The 20,573-nt window shown below is 33.9% G+C and overlaps 1 protein-coding gene, 2 long non-coding RNA genes and 1 pseudogene across 3 annotated transcripts; 3 read left to right on the top strand and 1 right to left on the bottom strand.

The window, feature by feature from the left end:
• Positions 1-16: 16 nt before the first annotated feature.
• LOC135148284 (uncharacterized) lies at positions 17-932 on the top strand. The gene is made up of 2 exons (XR_010286274.1): positions 17-623; positions 788-932. It is a non-coding gene; the product is annotated as an uncharacterized LOC135148284 (long non-coding RNA).
• Positions 933-2,188: 1,256 nt separating this feature from the next.
• On the bottom strand, positions 2,189-6,337 carry LOC108197516 (protein INCREASED PETAL GROWTH ANISOTROPY 1-like; annotated as a pseudogene).
• A 7,441-nt stretch (positions 6,338-13,778) lies between these two features.
• LOC108198735 (phospholipase A1-IIgamma-like) lies at positions 13,779-15,933 on the top strand. The gene is given in 3 exon segments (XM_017366513.2): positions 13,779-14,232; positions 14,235-14,648; positions 15,179-15,933. Coding segments are annotated over 3 exon segments (1,284 nt in total). The 5' UTR covers positions 13,779-13,968; the 3' UTR covers positions 15,785-15,933.
• Positions 15,934-16,318: 385 nt separating this feature from the next.
• LOC108198253 (uncharacterized) lies at positions 16,319-18,779 on the top strand. The gene is made up of 3 exons (XR_010286468.1): positions 16,319-17,249; positions 17,351-17,678; positions 17,803-18,779. It is a non-coding gene; the product is annotated as an uncharacterized LOC108198253 (long non-coding RNA).
• Positions 18,780-20,573: the final 1,794 nt, after the last annotated feature.

Below are 20,573 nucleotides of genomic sequence, written 5' to 3'. Positions count from 1 at the left end.
TCAACACGTGTTTTTGATTCTGCATTGTATTTTATAGTGTTTGATCCTCATTGAGTTTATTATCATCGAGATTATTATTTTTTGATTGATGTTTTACTGTCTGCATTTAATTTATTACTGGGGTTCGTTGCGGTGATATTCATGTGATTTGTCGTGTTTGAATGATAGTAATATAATAACTTTCTCACCACCATATGAATATACACATGTTAGTTCAGTTAAATAAACTACGGTTTGCTACTTTCATTTTCTGATTTATTTTGAGTGGAATTGTGAAGATGTGTTGACTTTAATCTTGTTTGTTTGTGAGTATTTGTTTGTTTGTTTAATCCTTGTGTTTTGTTTGGTTTTTGGTGTTTTTGGCGATTTTTCGTGTTACAAATGAGACGCTTCGTTGTTCATTTCGCATACTACGAGGCAACCTGACCGACAGCATAGCGGTGGAGGCCGATGGTTGCGGTGACGGCGACGACGGTTTCGGGATGAGATTCGGTTTCAGAATGGAAAGCACTAATTGTGCCTTAATTGAGGGCGTTACTTGTGCCTCCTAATTGAGGGCGTTAATTGTGCCTTTGAGGGCGTAAATTATGCCTCTTTATTGAGGGCGTTTGCCTTATTTGAAGGTGTTAATTGTGTCTTAATTAAGGACAATAATATTTTATTATTATGCCTTAATTAAGAGCTTAATTGTCTCAATCATGAGTTATCATGATTGTGGGAATATTTTAATATAATCTGTTAAATATATCGACTTATATTTTTCTTGTTTTTCTTGTTTTATTTTCAGGATTCTTGGAAGAAGACCGGTTTTTCTTTTCGGACATTAAAGTTTTATTGTCTAAATTTCCCCGGTCATCTTGCATGTCCGACGGTTAGATAATAAGCTTTCTTGAATGAAAGAATTATCACGGTGAATTGCCGATTCTCGTTGAGATTTATTCTCATTTTCAAAAAAAAAAAAAAAAACTATACAACAAACGATTTTCTTAAATAGTTTGTATAACAATTCGCAGGAACAGAGTTAGGATTTTGGCCTGGGGATAAAAAAAATTATGCTGACAAAATAATTTTGTTGTCACAATTTTAGATTTCAAACTTGTGTCTTCACTAGAAAGTTCTAACTCTACCACGAGGGTAAAACAAGTTTTTTATTAAAGATATAAGAGATATGGGTCCAGGTCCCACTTGTGGCGGGGACATGTTAAAAATCATACAGGTTCCTGGCCGCAGGATAAATATCCAGCGGTCAGGATTAAAAAAATATTTTAATATGTCGAGCGTTTTTTTAGTCCCGTCCAGCACCGACTAAAAATGCGCTGAACATATTAAAACTTTGTTTTAATCCTGGTTGCTGGATTCATCCGGCATATGTATTGCTAAGGACCTGGACCCAAGAGATATATAAATATTATGAAGATCGGTCGGGGCAAGTACTACAACTGGCCCCATGCTACCTCCGTCCATGCTAATACGGTTATTTGACGGAACTAAATATTTTGTTATATAACTCCCTTACAAAAAATAAATAAATAAAATTTTGTTATATAACTCGGATATGATTCAAAACAAAACCAAATGAGGAGGATGTGATAGTCATCTGGTGTTCGAATTTTGCTCACCACTTAATTTATTAAATTATAATGTATTTTATTGTGTATAAAAAGCCTCTTTTTTTGTTTTGTGAAATCAACTGAAGTTCATGCAGTTGTGTCTCCGAGGAACATAATGGAGGGGATAGAAATTCATTGAAGCTATTGAGCATACAGAGAGCTCTAGCCATCAAATGAGCAGCTTGGTTTGCTTGCTTTCTTACATGTCTAACACAAAAATCATTCCTGCTTCTAAGTTCTAATCTGCAATTTTCAATGGTGTTTACACTTTACACACTCCATATGATTTGGCTTGTTTGTGTTGAGGGCTTGCTCTATGCAAAGAGAGTCACTATCTATACTAGCATCTTGCAGATTAAAGAGAGTGTTCTCAATTAAGATTTTACAGGATTTTTTTCCATTCATGGAAATCCGAGGGTATTCAGCTCGGATTTTAAGAGATAGTAGCCCAGTTAAGCTTGTTAAATAGAGAAGAAAAACAAACAAAAAAAGGTTCTTACAAGTTACAGCCCCCTTTTATGATTTCAGCTAATTGACTTGGATCACAATTTATTTTTTTTTCTGTTAATGTAGCAAGCTAGTAGATCAACATTTCTTCTTATTCATAATTCATAAAAAAGGTTGAACTGTCCTGGATATAAATATTTTCACAAGTAACAGACCTAATGGCAGCTACCCTTTTGTAATAATTATTATCTAAAGTTGTCTTTACAACAAACTGTCAGTGACAACTGAAGCTGAGTTTGCTGCAGATTCTTTGGCAAGCTGCAGTAAAAATCTACACCTACAGATAATTTTTTGCTGATTTTGGCTCTCGGCATGATCTTGCTTTGTTTCTCAGCTCCTGGAACGCCTTCATTGTTTCAGCATCAAACCCGCCCGCAAACTGCATCAAATAACAGAAAAGAAGATCAACCAATCACAGGCCTCTAGCCAAGTCGAAAATAAGCCAGTAAATGCAAGAACTTGATGATATGTTCGGAGAAAACATTAACCTGGTGTACTCTGAAGGCAAATTTTACGCCTTGAACAATTAACTCCTCTTCTTCAGGGCCACCATCAACATTCTCAAGCTCGGCAGACACTCTCCTCATGTACTTCATGGCTAACTTCACAGATGCTAGCTTAATCTGCAACCAAAAATACTAATAAGTCCATGTTGCATAGAATGCTTGTGAACAACTAGCTTATATGTAGAATCCCTTACATTAATGACAACCACCATTCTATTCTGTCACGGTTTTACAATATAAAACTTGACTGAACTTTCTTGATATTTTTTAAACCATGAATTATTTATCGAGTTTTGCTTCATAACCTTTTTCTATTTATTATTTTCTGAAAGGACTGTTCGGGATCTTTTTAAAAAAGGCGCGGCTCAGCAGTCTGAGATTTGCAACATTTTTAAACAGAATTTCAGGGAACTTAGAACTCTGCCAATTTTGCTTTCAGGTGATTCTGATTCTTATACACTGATGTAAAGACATATACTGCCTCCACACATTTGACGACATCCAGATACTATCATCAGGAGTTCTGGATATGGGAAATGCTGTTATATATTGTTCTGCTCTGTTCTATCTACTTAAACTTGTGTCAAAATAAAGAAAGTGATAAGTTTTGTCTAGACCCTTCACTACACCCTTGCAATGTATAAGAGGCCAACACGAAGAACTTGACCTGAATTTAATCACTAAATCCAATAATAAAAGTAATGAACATGGATTTAAACTTGTTGACAGACTTTTAGACTTCAATCTGCAGTGTGCAACTTATAACAATATAAGTGTGCAATAATATTTTTGGGCATCTAGTAATCAAGTTGTAGATCAACTACATAGTAAACTCAGTCCAATCATGACTTGCCTCATAGGACCACCTCATAAACCATCACTGTATATGGTGGCCTGGGGGGTGGATTCAAGTAATTGTAATTGCTTGGCTCCATGCCTCGTGCAATATTATTGGTCTACTTATGCCCCTATACTTTATCTGTTTAGACAGGTGATTTTGCTGAATTATGAACTTTCCTCTTGTTAGGATTATAACTTTAATTTCGTTTTAAATAGGCATCAAACAGCCATAAGATTTGAAGCGATGGAACATCACTAGAGTATAAGCAAACCAGAAGAAGATACAATGTTTAGAAATATCGTTCATCATAGCAATTTGTTTAGATTGACAATGCTATAAAGTATATGTTGTTACGTACCTGGGTTACATAACCAGTATCCAGCATCCAATCCACTGGGATCCGAAATCCTTTATACCGAGCTGCTGCTGATTCTCTCGTTCTCGAGAGGTTATGGATTCCATGTTCTAATCTGCTGCCGCCACAATTAATCAGCTAAACTAGTAGTAATACTATACACAATAAATGCACACCAAGTGAAATATCAAGAAACAGTTAGAACAGTTCGCCGTACTTTTCAAACAAGGCTTGCATCTTTTTGAGGGCTGGGGCAAAAAGTTGCTGAGGATCGTCTTGAAAAGAAGACACCTCAGATTCCAGCTTCTTGAGATCAGAAAAACCAAATGCGGCTTCTCTAAGCGCATCAGATTTCTGTTCTGGCCACTGGAAATGCTTAAGCACTGCTCTTTCATCAACCTGCAAACGAAAACTATATCAGCTCTCTCCATTAAATTTGGTTGATGAATATTAGGTTGAGCTAAAAAACTTCACCAGGTAAGAAAGCTCATCATCAAGCCATTTCACAAAAAGCACAACATCTTGAATGTCTGCCAATGCAGCATTTTCAACTTCTCTGATCAAGAACCTAATGAAATCCCCTTGTGTTTCCACATCTGTTTTAATCTATAATAAAACACACAAACAATTAAAGAATTACAAAAACATATAAGAGGCATTTGGTGCATGATTCATGAGCCCGTTAAAGGGACTGAACATCAAACCCATTTGTTGGTGTTTGGATTAACAATTTTGTAATATGGAATGGGAACCTCAATGCCACTTGGAAGGTAAATCATTCCTTACACTCCCAGTGAGATACCCATTCCCATAACCCGCATTCTCATTCCCGATTCCCATTTCCACTCACGATCCAAACACATTCATAGTGTTTTTATTTTCTACACCAATTTTAATTTGTAACAAAAACACAAAAAACAAAACCAAACAAAAACAACAATACCCCATCTCTTGGACATTTTATAGCGACAAACATACCATGACCACTAACCTGAAAAGCAAAGATTCTGTCGATCACATGAATCTCTCGGATAAATACAGTTAAAAAATTTACAAAGGTCTACCATAAAAATTTCAACAGTTCACAGAAATCTGGTTCTGGAATCAGTATATCAGTAAAAATGACAAATTGAAATCAGAAGATATTTTTCTTCAGCTAAATTCACACAACTTTTTTGCTGTAACCATTCAGAATGTGGAATCTTAATATTGTCTTATCTATCAGGACACCTTATGTATAGGGCCACGTAACAATAAAGGCACAACAAGGGCAAGTCTAGTCAATTTCAGTGACAATTCAAGAACAATAAACGAACAACACTAAATACAAACTTACTGCAAGCAAATGAGTGGACCGGTTCTCAATTTCTCCGATCATATCCCTCGCATTGGCCATCGTGGCTGCACCATTTCCGGATTCTCTTCGCGAGTCTCTCCGCATTAATGAATGATAAAACTCCACTACTTCTGGCACTCTCCTCACCTTCTGCACACCAGTCTTTGACCCCTTCAAAGGCAATGGTGGCGGGGGAGGTGGCGCAGACTTGCTAGGCACCTTAAAAACCGGCCTTGGTGGTGGTGGAGGAGGCACCGGAACTACTGACATTTCCATCGACAATGTACTACCCGAAAAATCAGAAAATGGTAAAACCGAAACTAAAATTGAAGGCCTAGGCGGTGGCTTCGGGACTCTAGGGACTGGAGACCTTGTTGTAGCGGATATTAGTCCTGAAATCTCTTCAGAGTTCTGTGTGGCTTTTTCTTTCATTTTTTGAGCCTCAATCTCAATTCTATTTGCATTGTAATGCTCCAATAGTGACACATTTGGCCTCGAATTTTTCACTACATTGGCTTTACAATGCTCATCTACATCTACTGCTTCTTGAACTCGTAATCTTCGTGATGTTATTGTTTTCTCCATTTTTGCTTTCGTCAACTCTTGCTCAATATTTTTCTTATATCGTTCGTTTTCTGTCTCCTCCTCGAAATATTTAGATTGCAGCATTTCCATTTCTCGTCGCAGCCTCCCATTTTCTGATTCCAAACTCTCAATATTTTTAATGTACTCTCCAATATCAGCGTCTCTTCTAGCAATTTCTTCTTCTAGAAATGGTAGAATTGCGACTGATTCTTTTAACAACTTATATTCGAGAAGCTCTGTTTTGAGTCTCGATTCCCTTTCGCGTAATTCTTCGATAATGTGGAGGAGCTCTGTCACGTCAGGTGGCTTCGGCAGTACTTGTGCAGATGCCCGCGGGAAGTAATTACTGAGTGAACGTGAGAATGAAGTGCCCTTTTGGGGTGCCTTGCCTGAGCTTGGTGACGGCGAAGACGACGGCGATGACTCTTGTTTAGCAGCTCGGTGAGCGCTTTGCATGCCCATGGCTGCTTTTACTTTACCAGCAACCATTTCTGCCACTTATCACAACACTCACTAGTCTATGTTTATGTAATATACTAATACATGTGTGAGATGAAGTAGACTGGTCACATAATTTTACTATCTATGACGGAGAAACTCGGGAATAGGAACTAATCGGTTAACTACCGATTCAGAATTTATCCGAGATCTTTTTATAAAGTGCAATTTTTTTAATCAAATCGTAGTATTATTGTTAAAATACTTTTTAAGAATTAAGTGTGGATTTCTAAAACACTGTCCAAGAATGATCTTTACGATTTGATTTACTATTTGTGTAACTGTAACGGATAATTTGTTTAGTTTTGGAAATGTGTAACATAAATATTTAATACTTATGAAGTAGTGCTACGTGCACAAAATTGTATACGGAAAATTTGTACATAATGACATGATAATTAGTGTTGAAAGTTTTAAGTGCGGTTGTAGATGTAAAGGCAGGGATTCCAATTTTCCTTTAATATGAGCAGAGCATCGAGTCAGTAGATATATCTACCAGAGTAAATGTAGTTGCCGTGCAGGTGAGATGAGCTAAAAAGTGCAGCATAGACAGTAACACAGAATAATAGGAATTGTCTCAGTTTTGTTACATAATGCATTTTGCTACCATTACAGGATCCTTACATTGTAAGCAAAGTTTAATGATACACAACTTGAATGATTAAAGTTTAATTTGTTCAAATATGGGAATTTGGTGGGAAAATAATAGGAGTAAAGATGAAACAAATTTATTTTTAGAAAGTATGCAAGTGGTCGGCTCTTTAGCAGATTAACCTTTGTATTGGTTTCATGTTCTGCAACAGTTACTAATACTATTGCAGTTCATGCTACTCGTCCGGTGAGTAGCAGTTTAGTAGTACCTCCAAGTGATCCCTTTTGGCTTTATGGTTTTACCGGTTGGTGGTTTTGAATATTTTAAATTCATAATTGATAAATTACAAATTACTCCCTCTGTCGGCAGGCAGGTTATTTAGGTTATTTTTTGACATCTTTTGAGGTTTTATAAAATATAGTTTCATAATATTTTTTTTATATTTGTTTTCCCCGAATAAAAATCTGACGTTTAAATTTTCATTCAAAAAAAAATATTAAAAAAACGTTATGGAACTATACTTTGTTACAACTTATAAGTCAGAAGTTGAAAATCCTAACGTTTTTTAGTTACTTATCTTTATTTTCGAAATTTGATATAACAAATATGTAGGGGATCACTTTAAAAGATAAGTTACAATTTTTTATTATTATATTAATATTTTAATATTTGATAAGTTGTAAATAACAAATCCAAATTAATTGGGGAAAAGACTCAACAAGAATTTTTTTTTATCAAATAAACAATACAATTTCGAAAGATAGAAATCATTATTTAGAAAGAGTATTGTTAAAAACAAAACAAGGAAAATAATGATTTATGATTTTCTACCGATTGAAATTCGATTAAAGTAATCAGCACGGCTATTAAAATAAGAAAAGGTCGACATACTTTTTTCCCGAGGATCTCTATCACTGATTCGCTTCTAACAATGGATGTTGTCCAACATAAAGATTTCTTTTGTTACTCCCCCTCCGTCTCCTCCAATTCTTATCATCAAGAATGGAGTGTCTAGCACGTATTTTAAGGCTCATATAAAGTTTAGTTCCATAACTTATTTTTAAAATTTTTTTTTCTGAATAAAAATCTAATGTTTATATTTTTATTTAGAAAAAGAAAATTATAAAAATAAGTGATAGAACTCTATTTTATATGAGCCTTAAAATGCGTGCCGAGCACTCCATTCCAAACGATAAGAATTGGAGGGGACGGAGGGAGTACTATTTTAGTTGTTTTTTGAACTCACTATTACAATTATCATACCTACGTGAAAAACTGGGCCTCACGCCCTGGCCCATTACAAATAATCTCGCTTCGGACCTGGAGTCCCGGACAATTGCAAAAACATTTGCGGACTGAAAAAATGGACCTTCACCTACATTTCTTATTTGTTGAAGGTCGGTGATGATCGCAAGACTATCGTTCTTAAAGTTGAAAGAAGATCCGATATTTGTCCCTTTCGTTTCAGAGTCTACTCTTCTAGTAGAATTTCAGTCGCCACTCTTTAATTTTCTAAATTTTTATTCTCTTCTCATCTAATAAGTCATTTTCGATATCCTATCTTTTTTTTTATATTTCAGTTTTTCAATAAAATCAAGGTCCACTCTTTTTTGGTTGAGAACTTGTTGAATATTTTTGTTATCAAAATTTTTAGTTGTGTCTATATTTTTGGTATGTTACGTTTTGAAACTTTTCTTTGTCTTCGGAAGGGTGTCGGTAGTTTCTACGAGAAGGATTTATATGCTATTTTGGGTGATCTATAAGACTCACGTCGATTTTAAGACAATGGCGGATACCGTAAAATTTACCTTTAACAACAAAATTTGTTCATTTCTGGGGATGTTTGTTGCTTTAATATCGATTGATATTACTTATAGTTCTGAACGTCGTATTATAGATGGTGTTTATGAGAATGTCAATTTATGTGCTATTAGTTTCAGAACTGATGGTTGGATTGCTCAAGTTGTCATTGTAATATTTTTTAAATTAAAGAATTTGAATATTTTATATGTCAAACAATCTGAAAGCACAACGGTTATTTATTTAGTTCATTCTTTATTTCACAATCAGATTGTAGTTGACAGTTTTGAGATTTGTCCCTGATATTTGTTAAGGTTTTTGTGTTAATAAAATCATTTATTTGTAAAAAAAAAATCCAACATCATCTAGATTAACTTGCCTTGCTCATAATTTAAAGTAATTTGGACTTGCAACATTTCGAGCAGTGTATTAGTAAGGTTTGTTGTATATATGTAATAAATAGTTTAATTTCTAAAAAAATAAGAAGTCTACATAATGACAACTCTAAAAATAATCCATATTTGTGTTCTTTATTATTATTACAATATTAAATTCAAAATAATATAAAAATTGTGAAAAAGATTGTTCAAAAATTGGAAAGTGAATATTTAATCATTAAAAATCAAATGAGAAATGGTTCAGCCATTACCTATTTTTGAGTAAAATACAGTGGATCCTAAAATTTTAAAAAATTACAAGATATCTTCTAAAATGTAATTTTATAGCATATTCTTTAAAATCATAATGTAGAACATCACATAGCTAATATGTTTGGACATCAAACATATTAACTTTAGTTTCATTGTGGATCGTATTTTTACAAATATTTTCAAAAAAGTTAGTATTTTTGCAAATATTTTCAAAAGATAATAAAATCATAAAAAGATTTAGAAAAATTGATATTTTTGATAAATTCTCTAATTTAAAAATACATGTGAAAAATCAAAAATAAGAAGACTATCGACATGTCTTTGCTTATCACACATTGTTCAATAGATTAGTCTCTTTGGAGACTGAATACTTAGGAGTATTTGGAGATCATATCCTACATCATTAGATCAAAAAGATAATGAACAGCAGATTTGAAAGACAAGTGGCATCTTCATTTGATTTTAAAACTACTGCATAACTATCATATATTGTTTCCTATCTACTGCAGTTTTACACGATCAAAATCCAGTAGTAATAGGCATTTAAGTGACATATTCAAGTCAATCATCCTCATAAACTTTCTCCTCCAAATCAAATTCAGATATTTTTGGGATAAGTATGACATGGCAAAACTAGTGCTAAATAATGTCGGCATAAATCGCAAAACTACAGCAAGATATTTAAGCCTAAAAGATAGTGCAGAACAACGTCGGAAAATGTAACCTTAGAAAATAATAGTTGAGCGATAAGTCGTAGCTTACGAATCATATTGACAGGCCTGACAAAATCCTGTATAGCATCTTCGATTTCTCGATAAATCGAAAGTAACGAGAACCGCCACAACAAGTAGAAGAACCGGGAGATATTTTGTAGATAAACACAGTGATATATTGAATGTTGCGGGAGAAACTGCCCTCCTGAATTCACGCTACTCAAGTAATTGCTATAAACTTTGTATACAAAGATAGTATACCGAAACATATGTATACTGCTGATAGTGTTCTTTACTTATAAAACGAAATTATAGCATCTGTTAGATTTAAAATGAATGGAAGGTCAAGATGGAGGACTCCAATACTGCAAACAATTGTGGTCTGCATAGAATTTAAGTCTATATATATACAGTGGAATGAAAAGTAAAAAGTCTTGTGAAATGAAAAATAAAAGATATGAAATCTATAACAAAATAAATTGCTAAAATAAAAATAATCATACTTTAATTCAACAATTTTTACCACAAACAAAATATCAATATAATATAAAATATTACAGAAATAGGAAAATAAATAAAGAGATTTGAGAGTTGTCACATCATATTTTTGGGCTGCGCAACACTCGTTAACTCCGCATTAGTATGATATTTTTCGCTCTGGTCCGTGACCAAACCCGCAAGGATTTGTTTTCGGATTTCTCCCAAAATGCCTCATACTAATGGAGTTATTTGCCTGCTTATATTCTTTATCTTTACGATATTGTTAGACTTGGGTTGACACCCAATCAAAAATCTCCCCTCAACCAAGAACACCGTCGCTACTAATCGGTTCCTCATCTTGCGGGACACGCCGTCCGACCATTTGAGTTAGAAAGACTTTCGACACAAATCGTCCAAGACCTCCAATTGTAGTTCTGGAGAGCCTCCCGCACTTCACACAACTGCAGCCCGGAACTAGGATCAATTTTTTAACCATCGGCTCTGATGCCATTTGTTGGCCGTGCAACACCTCTTAATTCCGCATTGATATGATTGATATGATATTGTCTGCTGTGGGCCGTGTACCAAACCCGCACGGATTTGTTTTTGGATTTCTCTCAAAAAGCCTCACACTAATGGAGTTTTTTGACTGCTTATATTCAAAATAAATCTTCTTTATCTTTTTGATGTGAGATTTGGGTTTACACCCACTCAACACATATTTCCTCCTCATATTCTAATTTATACATGCATATACATATAAATTGTGATTATGAAATACTTATTTCTTACCTTTCAGTTATATACTTTTCGAAGATTATTTGTGCTATTATTATTTTCATCTCAAATTGTCCAATTGCTTAATTATTAATCATGTATCGGTGTGACAGAATTTTCTCATGTTTAATCATTTTCTTATCTCTAAAATTATATTCTTAACTAGGACACAGGCTAACTCTTGTTTTCATTTTTCACAAACAGGATATATTTGTTGTATTTTAGAATTTGTTAGTCTTCTCATTCTGGAGATTTAGATTTTAGTATCTATCAGACTTGTTAATTATTTTATCTCAGCCTAATATAATTTCGAATTTTGTTTAATAGTGTAGTCAGACTACAAACATGAAGCGTTGCACGAAAAGCTAGCTAGTATATGCATGGACTGCACATTCTGAATATTTTGAATTTTTTGAGTTTACCACAAAAAAAAAAGTTAAAATAAAAAAGTCTCTGAGTTTAATCTCATGTAAATCATATAATATTTAACCTCGTACTGCAACACAAATTAAATATAGCAACAGAAATCTTGTAAATCAGTTTCCCAACTCACTTGACCTTCTGAATATAAGTAAAAAAATGTTCTTCTATATATCCACAGAATATTACTGGAGGAAATATAAGTAAAAAGTATTCTTCTAATTTCGGTATTATGACCTCGAAACTATTTGAAGTAAAGATATTGCACGCAGAGTAGAATCCAGAGGCAGAGGCATCGAGACATTCTTTGCTTTGAAGTTAGAAAATGAAAGAATAATGTACTAAGATGCTTGCACAGCTCTACAAGGATGTCCCATTTGACAACCACTTTTCAACTTCAACGTCACTCAAATTTAACGGGGTTTATTTGTGATGAATTAAGGTTACTAAACTCCTGTCAACATTAAGATTAAGACTTTTCAGCTTAAACTTTTGGAAATAATATATGCACATTAATACGCCATGGATTTTGCCCTTTTAAGATGATATACACAACAATTATATCAACTTGAGTATTTAAATTATATTCTAGATTATTAGCAAAAATCCTGATTTTAGTCAGAAATGGATATAATCATCATCTCATGCTCAACTTTACTTCTAAAATTATTAGTCTAATTACTTGGAGAAGGGGATCTCTAATATTTAAATTAATACTGCAAGAGACCAGGTATATATATTATATATATATCACAAAGAAAAATAATTTAATTCATAATTATAAAAATCACTGATTTAAATGATAGATCATCCATATATTAACTTGACTTTTAAATCGAAATATATACTTTTCCAAATTAATATAATAAATTAGATAATTTGAATAATATCAGAAAACTCAAATATATTTTATTAATATTCAGATTAATCATTTCTCTGAATTCTTGATTACTTGATTAACTTTTAAAGGGTGTTTGTAGTGTGTGCCCATGAGCACACATTAACAACAATTTTGAACTTAGGTGAACAATTTTGATTGGTATGAATTTTTATGCACGGGTAATTTTTTTTATTAAAATTAAAACTAGAATCAATAGAAATGCAACACTTGCACATACTAGAAAATCAGATTTTTAAATAATACTTACACGATTATTCTGAGTCTATCTTCTTAAATCTGATTAATACCATTATTTAACGTATTTAAAAATTATTAATATGATTGATAGTGCAATCGTACACTAAACAAAATAATAGTAACTTTTATCCGACGCAAATACTTCATACTTTTTAAGAGGGATAAATATTAAATAGATCACTCGTTTTATCCAAATGTATCAATTGAGTCACTGAGACTCAAATGAGACACTCATTAGAAAAATTTGTATCAAAAATATCACTTTATCGTTAGTCGAAAATTTGAAAGTATTATATATTGAGTTTCACACATTTTTTTATGAATGATATTACATCCAAATGAAAGATTCCGAAGTCTACTATTTTCGCTAATATGTTTAGATTTTTAAAAATGTATATCATATTTATTTTTATTTAAATCAAATAAAACAATCAAAAAATTAAAAATAAATAATTGATAAATTTTTAAAAATCTAAAAATATTATCGAAAATAGTAGAACTCGGAATCTTTCGTTTGGATGTAATACCATTCATAAAAAATGTGCGAAACTCAATATATAATACTTTCAATTTTTTGACTAATGATAGAGTGATAGTTTTGATACAAATTTTTCTAATGAGTGTCTTATTTGAGTCAATTTGGAAATCAGTGACTCAATTGATACATTTGAACGAAACGAGTGACCAATTTGATATTTATCCTTCTTAAAAACGATTATCAAATTGAAGGAGGTTCCGCCTACATGTACGAGTACAGTACAAATTCTTTAACACAAAATTACGTGCACGAACTCCTCGATCATGTCACAATAATCCGCGAACTAACTTGCACATCATTATTTAAGAAACCCTCCACGTAATATAAAGTTGCTTCAAGACAAATTAATCAAACTAACCTAACACCCTTCTCGCTCCTTGGTGTATATAAGTCAATTATATTTTCCTAAAGTCATCATCATTTCTACGACTACTAATAATATTATCACAAAACCTTTTGCATCGCCAACGTTTATTTCTAGTAAAGTGTGCAGAAAGTAGCTACAAAGAAGAAGTTAACCGCAAGCCATGACAACATGCAAACCCTACTTTTCAATTATTATATATCACCGTTTACACATATATATAGAGCTAGAGAACCAAAATATATGTAACTTGATTGCATGTTATCCATTGATATAGCAGGAATGAAGTCACTTATAATAAACTGTTTGAGAAACAAGGAGAGAACAAAATATGGAAAATCGAAAACGAAGAAGCCCAGCAATATAGCGAAAAGGTGGAAGATTTTGAGCGGTGAAAACAACTGGAACCACCTGTTGGATCCATTAGACATCGATCTCCGCAGATACATTATTCACTACGGAGAAATGACTCAGGCGGCCTACGACAATTTTAACTCCGAGAAGGCGTCTAAATACGAAGGAGAGGCAGCCGATATTCCATGAAGAATCTGTTCCGTGAAGTAGGGCTTGATGTGAACAATCCCTTTAAATATCGGGTCACGAAGTATCTGTACGCGACCTCGTCCACTGAAGTGCCTGAGTCGTTCATAATTAAGCCAGTTTCCCGAGAGGCATGGAGCAAGGAGTCGAATTGGATTGGTTATGTTGCGGTGGCCACGGATGAAGGCAAGGAGGCGCTTGGGAGAAGAGACATTGTTATTGCCTGGAGAGGAACGATTAGAACGCTAGAATGGGTGAATGATTTTGAGTTTGTATTGGTTTCGACGCCCAAATTATTTGGTAATGATGTTGATGCTAAGGTTCACAAAGGATGGCACTCTATTTATACTTCGGATGATCCTAGATCACAGTTCAATAAGAGTAGTGCCAGAGATCAGGTCAGTTTTTCGAGTATGTCATTTCATTTGATGATTATTTACACACAAATTTTTTGAGTCTGCATGATGTAAAGACTCACCATATGAGATGTAAAAACCGAAAAATGGTCCCAAATCTTATAAAATCTTGAAGTAATGTCGAGAATTCCGAAGTTAGAAAATATGCCTCAAATACCTGTTATAATTAACGCCGCATAATCTTGAGTTTTCAATTTGAGAAGAAAACGCTATATCGTGTAGTGTTTTGTTTTTTTAACCCCAGCAAAACGCTACACGATACGACGTTATGTTAAAACCCTGACAGAATGCTACATAAAATAGCATTCTCTTCTTTTAACCCTGACATAACGCTAGATCATGTAGCGTTTTTTATGAATATTCAAAACGCTACATGATGTAGTGTTAATAAATGATATTTGGGAACATTTTTTCGAATACCCAGATTTAGGACATTAAAGATGAATATAGCGTAAATGAGGGCCAACACCAGTAAAAACCAAAGTGCTTAAACGATTATGTTTTCTTAAAAGGTTATCGGAGAGGTTCAGAGGCTAATGGAAGAATACAAGAATGAAGAGATTAGCATAACTACTACAGGTCACAGTCTAGGAGCCGCCGTCGCAACTCTGAATGCAGCTGATATCGTTGTCAATGGATTCAACAAGCCTAAAGATCAGCCGAATAAACCATGCCCGGTGACAGCTATTGTATTCGCCAGTCCTCGTGTTGGAGATTCCAAATTTAAAGATCTTTTTTCAAATTTGAGTGATCTTCGAGCACTACGTGTCACAAATAATCTAGATGTTGTTCCAAATTATCCTATAATAGGTTACTCGGATGTCGGCCAAGAGCTAGCCATCGATACCACTAAATCTCAGTACCTGAAGAGCCCAGGAAACTTGTCAAGTTGGCATAACATGGAGGGTTATCTGCATGGAGTTGCTGGAACACAAGGCACCAAAGGAGGATTCAAGTTGGAGGTTGATCGAGATATCAGCCTAGTTAATAAGAGTGAGGATTCTCTGAAAGATGAGTATGGGATTCCAGTGTCGTGGTGGATCGAGAAGAACAAGGGGATGGTTCAACAAGATGATGGATCATGGAAACTGATGGATCATGAATTTGAAGAATTTTAAGAGATTTAGAGTGCCATGAACATTGATTTAAGGAGGTCAATAACCCTTTTTTTTCACTTTATTTCACTACTTGTTTCCTTAAACTTTTTAACCGTATCATTCTTTGTGGGTTTTGTAATTATAATTACCATACTTCTTTTTTTTAAGAATTCGTAATCATCATACTTAATTAATTTGAACTTGATTCTTTATCACAACTCTTGCTGTTCATATGCTTTGGACCATCCATATGCACCTTGTTCACCCCTTTAATGGCATCCAAAGAAGCAACAATTTTTTGGCGTCGTTTTGGAATTTGACTCAGTTTGAAAGAGGTTGACTCCTGATGGCTCTATCTTGATACAGGAATAATTTGCTCGTTCGACTTGATCAATTTTCTGTTTGAATAAATACATCGATCAACTTCGTAACTGGTCTGGTTCATAAATAACTAACACTGAAACTAAAGTTTTTAATGTGTTTAGAAATCACTATCACATTATATATATATATATATATATATATATATATATATATATATAGGCAAAAATTCTAGAGAGGGACATCTTATATAGAGTTACGTAGTAAACCTTTAATTCAATCTCTACCCTTCATTTGTATCTTATCCAACGGCTGTTAATATTTGTATAAAAACTGAAATTTTTTCCAGTCGACCGTTTGACCCAACGACTTTCTCTCTCTACTGTCTGTGTCTCTCGCTCAACGCTCTCTCTCTGCTCTCTCTCTCTCTCAAAGCTCTCTCTCGCACTTCTCTCTCTGCTCTCTCTCTCTCAAATCTCTCTCTTGCACTTCTCTCTCTTCTCTCTCTCCTTCTCTCTCAACGCTATTTCTTTCTCTCTCGCACTTTCTTTCTCTCTCGGAATTTCTCTCTCTACTCTGTTTCTTGCAAACGAACTATGGATTATTCTTACAATGGATCTGAAAGCATGAAATCAGTCGGTGATGTTCCAAGTTCATCAGGTGTATTGTTTATTCTAATTGATTTTCATTTTTTCAAGCTGCATATTGTTGGAGATTGTGTAAAGTTACAATTTTACAGTCATATATGTTGTTTAGTTATTTTGAATGTGATTTCGGATTGTATTGTTGAACTTGTATACTGGATTGATTATAATCTTGATAAGTTGTTTATGTTCTATCGTAGAATAGTATTACACATGAGATTTGTATGTTCTTGTATCTTATAATTAATTTGGATTTGGATTCTAATGTAGAATTGATTTGTTGATTTTATAGTTTACTGTTTAATTAACGCTTCTACTATAGAATCAGATTAGGTGTTGGTGTTGTTATCTGCAATGTTTTTAATATTCATTCTAGTGTGGAATAAAATTGTTGATGTATAGTTGAATGTGTTAAACTTCTAATAAATATAGTCCATTTCATGGTCCTAATCATTGCCAGATAGAGTGCTGCGATTATTACACGAGATTCGTGATGATATTAGTGAACAAAATGCAGTAAGGTACATTGGATTAATGTTATTATGTGCTTTTAGTTAGTTTTGTTTTTACAATTATCAATGAACTATTATTAAGCTTTATTGTTGCATATGATATTTGTCAGGAATGAAGTATGGGTAACATTTCCTAGACAAGAGCAAGCTATTAGTTATCAAAAAGAACATAGCAATGTTTTTATTTTTAGCTATCAAGACCATGTTAATGGTCAGAGGAGGTTTAGGTTCTCACTCAAGATCGTCTTTACAGCTGGCAGGTTCATCAAAATGTGTTTTTTAGTTTTTGTGAAGATGCTAGGGACTCAGCTCATCATTTGTTTTTTGAATGTGCCTTCTGTTCTGAGGTTTTAAAGGCTTTTCAATCCAAGGGATATTGTTTATGGTATGCTGGTGATTGGGAGATTTTTATTCGTCGTGCTGCAGAAAATTGGCGGGGTAAATTGCTTCACTGTTTGATTAATAAAATTGTTCTAGCGGCCATGATTTTTCATTTACAGCATGGTGTATTTGCTGATTAATTATGTGCAAGTTGACACTTTACTTGTGTATTTCATTACAGGACAGGTTTCTTTAGGTTTCTGTGTTGTAGTAATTATTCTTGCGGAGCCCACGAATTGCAGTACTGGTTGGATTTTTGTTTTATTTGGCTGGCATTGTGGTGCTGTTAATGATTTTAGAAATGCTGTTTTAAGCGTTTGGAGGTCAGATGTCATCAGGCATACTCAGCAGTTGGTATGGGGTTATTCCGCTGATCTGCTTATTTGTAATCTTCACAGCTGCATTCTACGGGCCTGGGGAAAAAATTTATGCTGCAATTTTTCAAGTTTCTGGTGGTTCATTGTTGAGTGGATTGATATGGCGTTGGCGAGGTTTTTGTCTCTGAGTAATTGGCGTCCTCTCCTGGTGTTTAATGTTGTTGGCCTACTGATATTTTTGGTCATTAGATTTGTGGAGTATTTCTTATTGTTAATCATCTCAGCGATTTTAGTTGGTCTGCTGGTATGAAGGTTTGGGGTCTACGCAGTTGCTTAGTTGTTTATTCTGTGCGCTGCAGCTGTTATCTGTCCCGTTTTATGCCTGCTGTCGGTGTCATGGGTGTGGCTGTGTTAGTTTTGTGGGTCTGTGGTGCTCTACTGGGAGTGTTTAGATGGTTGGGGGGTTTTCGGAGTTATGCAGTTTGGCTGGAGGTGTGGTTTTTGTTTGTGTTCTAGTGGTGGCCTGATGGTTTGATAGTTGTTTTTTGAAGAGGAATTCTTTTTGGCATGCGGCCTGGTTTTGTTTCTGGCAGTGTAAGCAAGAGTTGCATTTTTTAGTTGAGCTTATTTGGCTGGCATATGTTCTGTTCATTAGCTGGCATTTTTGTATTTTTATTTTATTTTTTCTTCTCCTGCTTTAGCGGTAGTTGTTCCTCTTTGAGTTTGTTCTCGGAGGTTTTCTAAGAGGAGTCCTCTCTTTGTATTTTTTCTTTTCTTGTTATAAAATTCATACGAGGTGCCATCCTCATTTATCCAAAAAAATAATTAGTTTTTAGTTGTATTGTAGCTTTTGTTCTACTATGGAATCTTTTTTTGTTGTTGTAAATGATGCAGTTTGAATTATTTCTTGAAATTTGATTCTGATGCAGAATCAAGATAGTGAATTTATTAAAATTCTAATATTTTTTTCTGTATTAGGTTTGGTTCTATAATAGAATCTATTTAATAAGTCTAATTGAAAATAGTATGTCAGGGTGGTAAATATTTAAGCTTCTAAGGTAGAATCAAGACATTACTTTTGATTAATATTTAAATTGTGTAATATTTTAATTTTAATTATATTATTTTGACTGTATTATAAAAGAAAAATAACGAACAAGCATTTGTCGAGTTGTTTTAATAAGTTTGAATCCATAGCAGAATCAATTTAATGTTTTCTATAATGTTTTGACGACTAAGAGATAACTTTTATGTCATTTTTTTTCTAGCTTAACAGTTCAATTTCAGGGTTATCTTTTGAGGTTAGAAAATACGAGATGATATTTTATTAATTTTCGGGATTGCCTTTTGGGTTTCAGAAAAATATGGGACGATGTTTCATTGATTTTTGGGTTGTCTTTTGTGTTTTAAAAAAAATACGGGATATCGGTGACAAAATACTTTTGTGTCGCTCCTTTATGACTTAACAGTTAATTTAAGGGATTACTTTTTTTTTAATTGATTCTAGTGTAGAACCAAATTAGTATAGAACCATTACATTAAATTAAAGAATTGATTCTGGTGTAGAGACATAATAGTATTTGCTTTTGTAAATTTGTTGAATTGGTTTTTAATTCGAGGTATTGATGATATTCCTCATACACCAAATACATTTCCAGAAAATACTAATGATATAATATCAACGACTGACGATAGACACCACTCACTGGTGATGACATATATGAAAAATCCTGACATAGGAATGAAATACTGATGTTTAATTGTTCTATAACAGTTCATGTTTTAGGAGTAATTGCAATATTACAAAGATTTGCTATTTATAAAAGGTACCATACACAATATACCAATGATCTTGTACAAACAAAAAAGACTTACAATGCATCATCTTCTACTGGCTGTAGATGATGCTCAACTAATGGTGACCCTGAGAGAGTCTCAATCACATATTGATCAAACAATGCATCCTGAATTTGATCTAAGAAAGTTCTAACATGAAAAAATAAAACTAGAACCTTAACAAGCAGTGTCTTTACAAACCATATCAAAGTCCCCGCCAACAAACAAACCCAAGCTTTAATCACGTAACTTAAGGCCTTACCATGAACCAAGTTCTCAACTCTATCAACCAACACGAATCTTTAGGAAATCAAAATCAAAGACAACCAAATTCAATTCCTGACAGCATGACCAGATATAACTGCACCTGGAGTTGGGATTCTAGCAGCATGGTCTCCAGCTGCCCCTCTTTCCGGAATAAACGGCGACAACAGAAGAATATTGTACAACATTAGATCAGGAACTTCTATGTCTTGTCCACATGCCGCCGCTGTAGCTACATATATCAAATCCTTTTTCTCTCTTGGTCTCTTGCTGCAAAAATCTGCTCTCATGACCACTGGTAAGATACACATTTGAAATCTTACAATATACGTTAATCCGAATTCTTGATCAAATCCAACTAACTTATATATATATTGTGAACTATAACTGGTAAGATACTTATGTTCATCCCCCTGTACAAACAGAAGATAGAAAAGATTCTGACCTTCCAAGGAGTTGGCAACACCTCCGAAGTTTTTCACAACCAATTTGTGCAGATCTACTCCTGACCAAATGGGGTATATGCATATTTACG

The sequence above is a fragment of the Daucus carota genome, chromosome 8 (genome assembly GCF_001625215.2).
Source record: "Daucus carota subsp. sativus chromosome 8, DH1 v3.0, whole genome shotgun sequence".
Classification (NCBI taxonomy): Eukaryota; Viridiplantae; Streptophyta; class Magnoliopsida; order Apiales; family Apiaceae; genus Daucus; species Daucus carota.
Note: the sequence above shows the minus strand (reverse complement) of the source record. Positions and strands in the feature narration are given on the sequence as shown.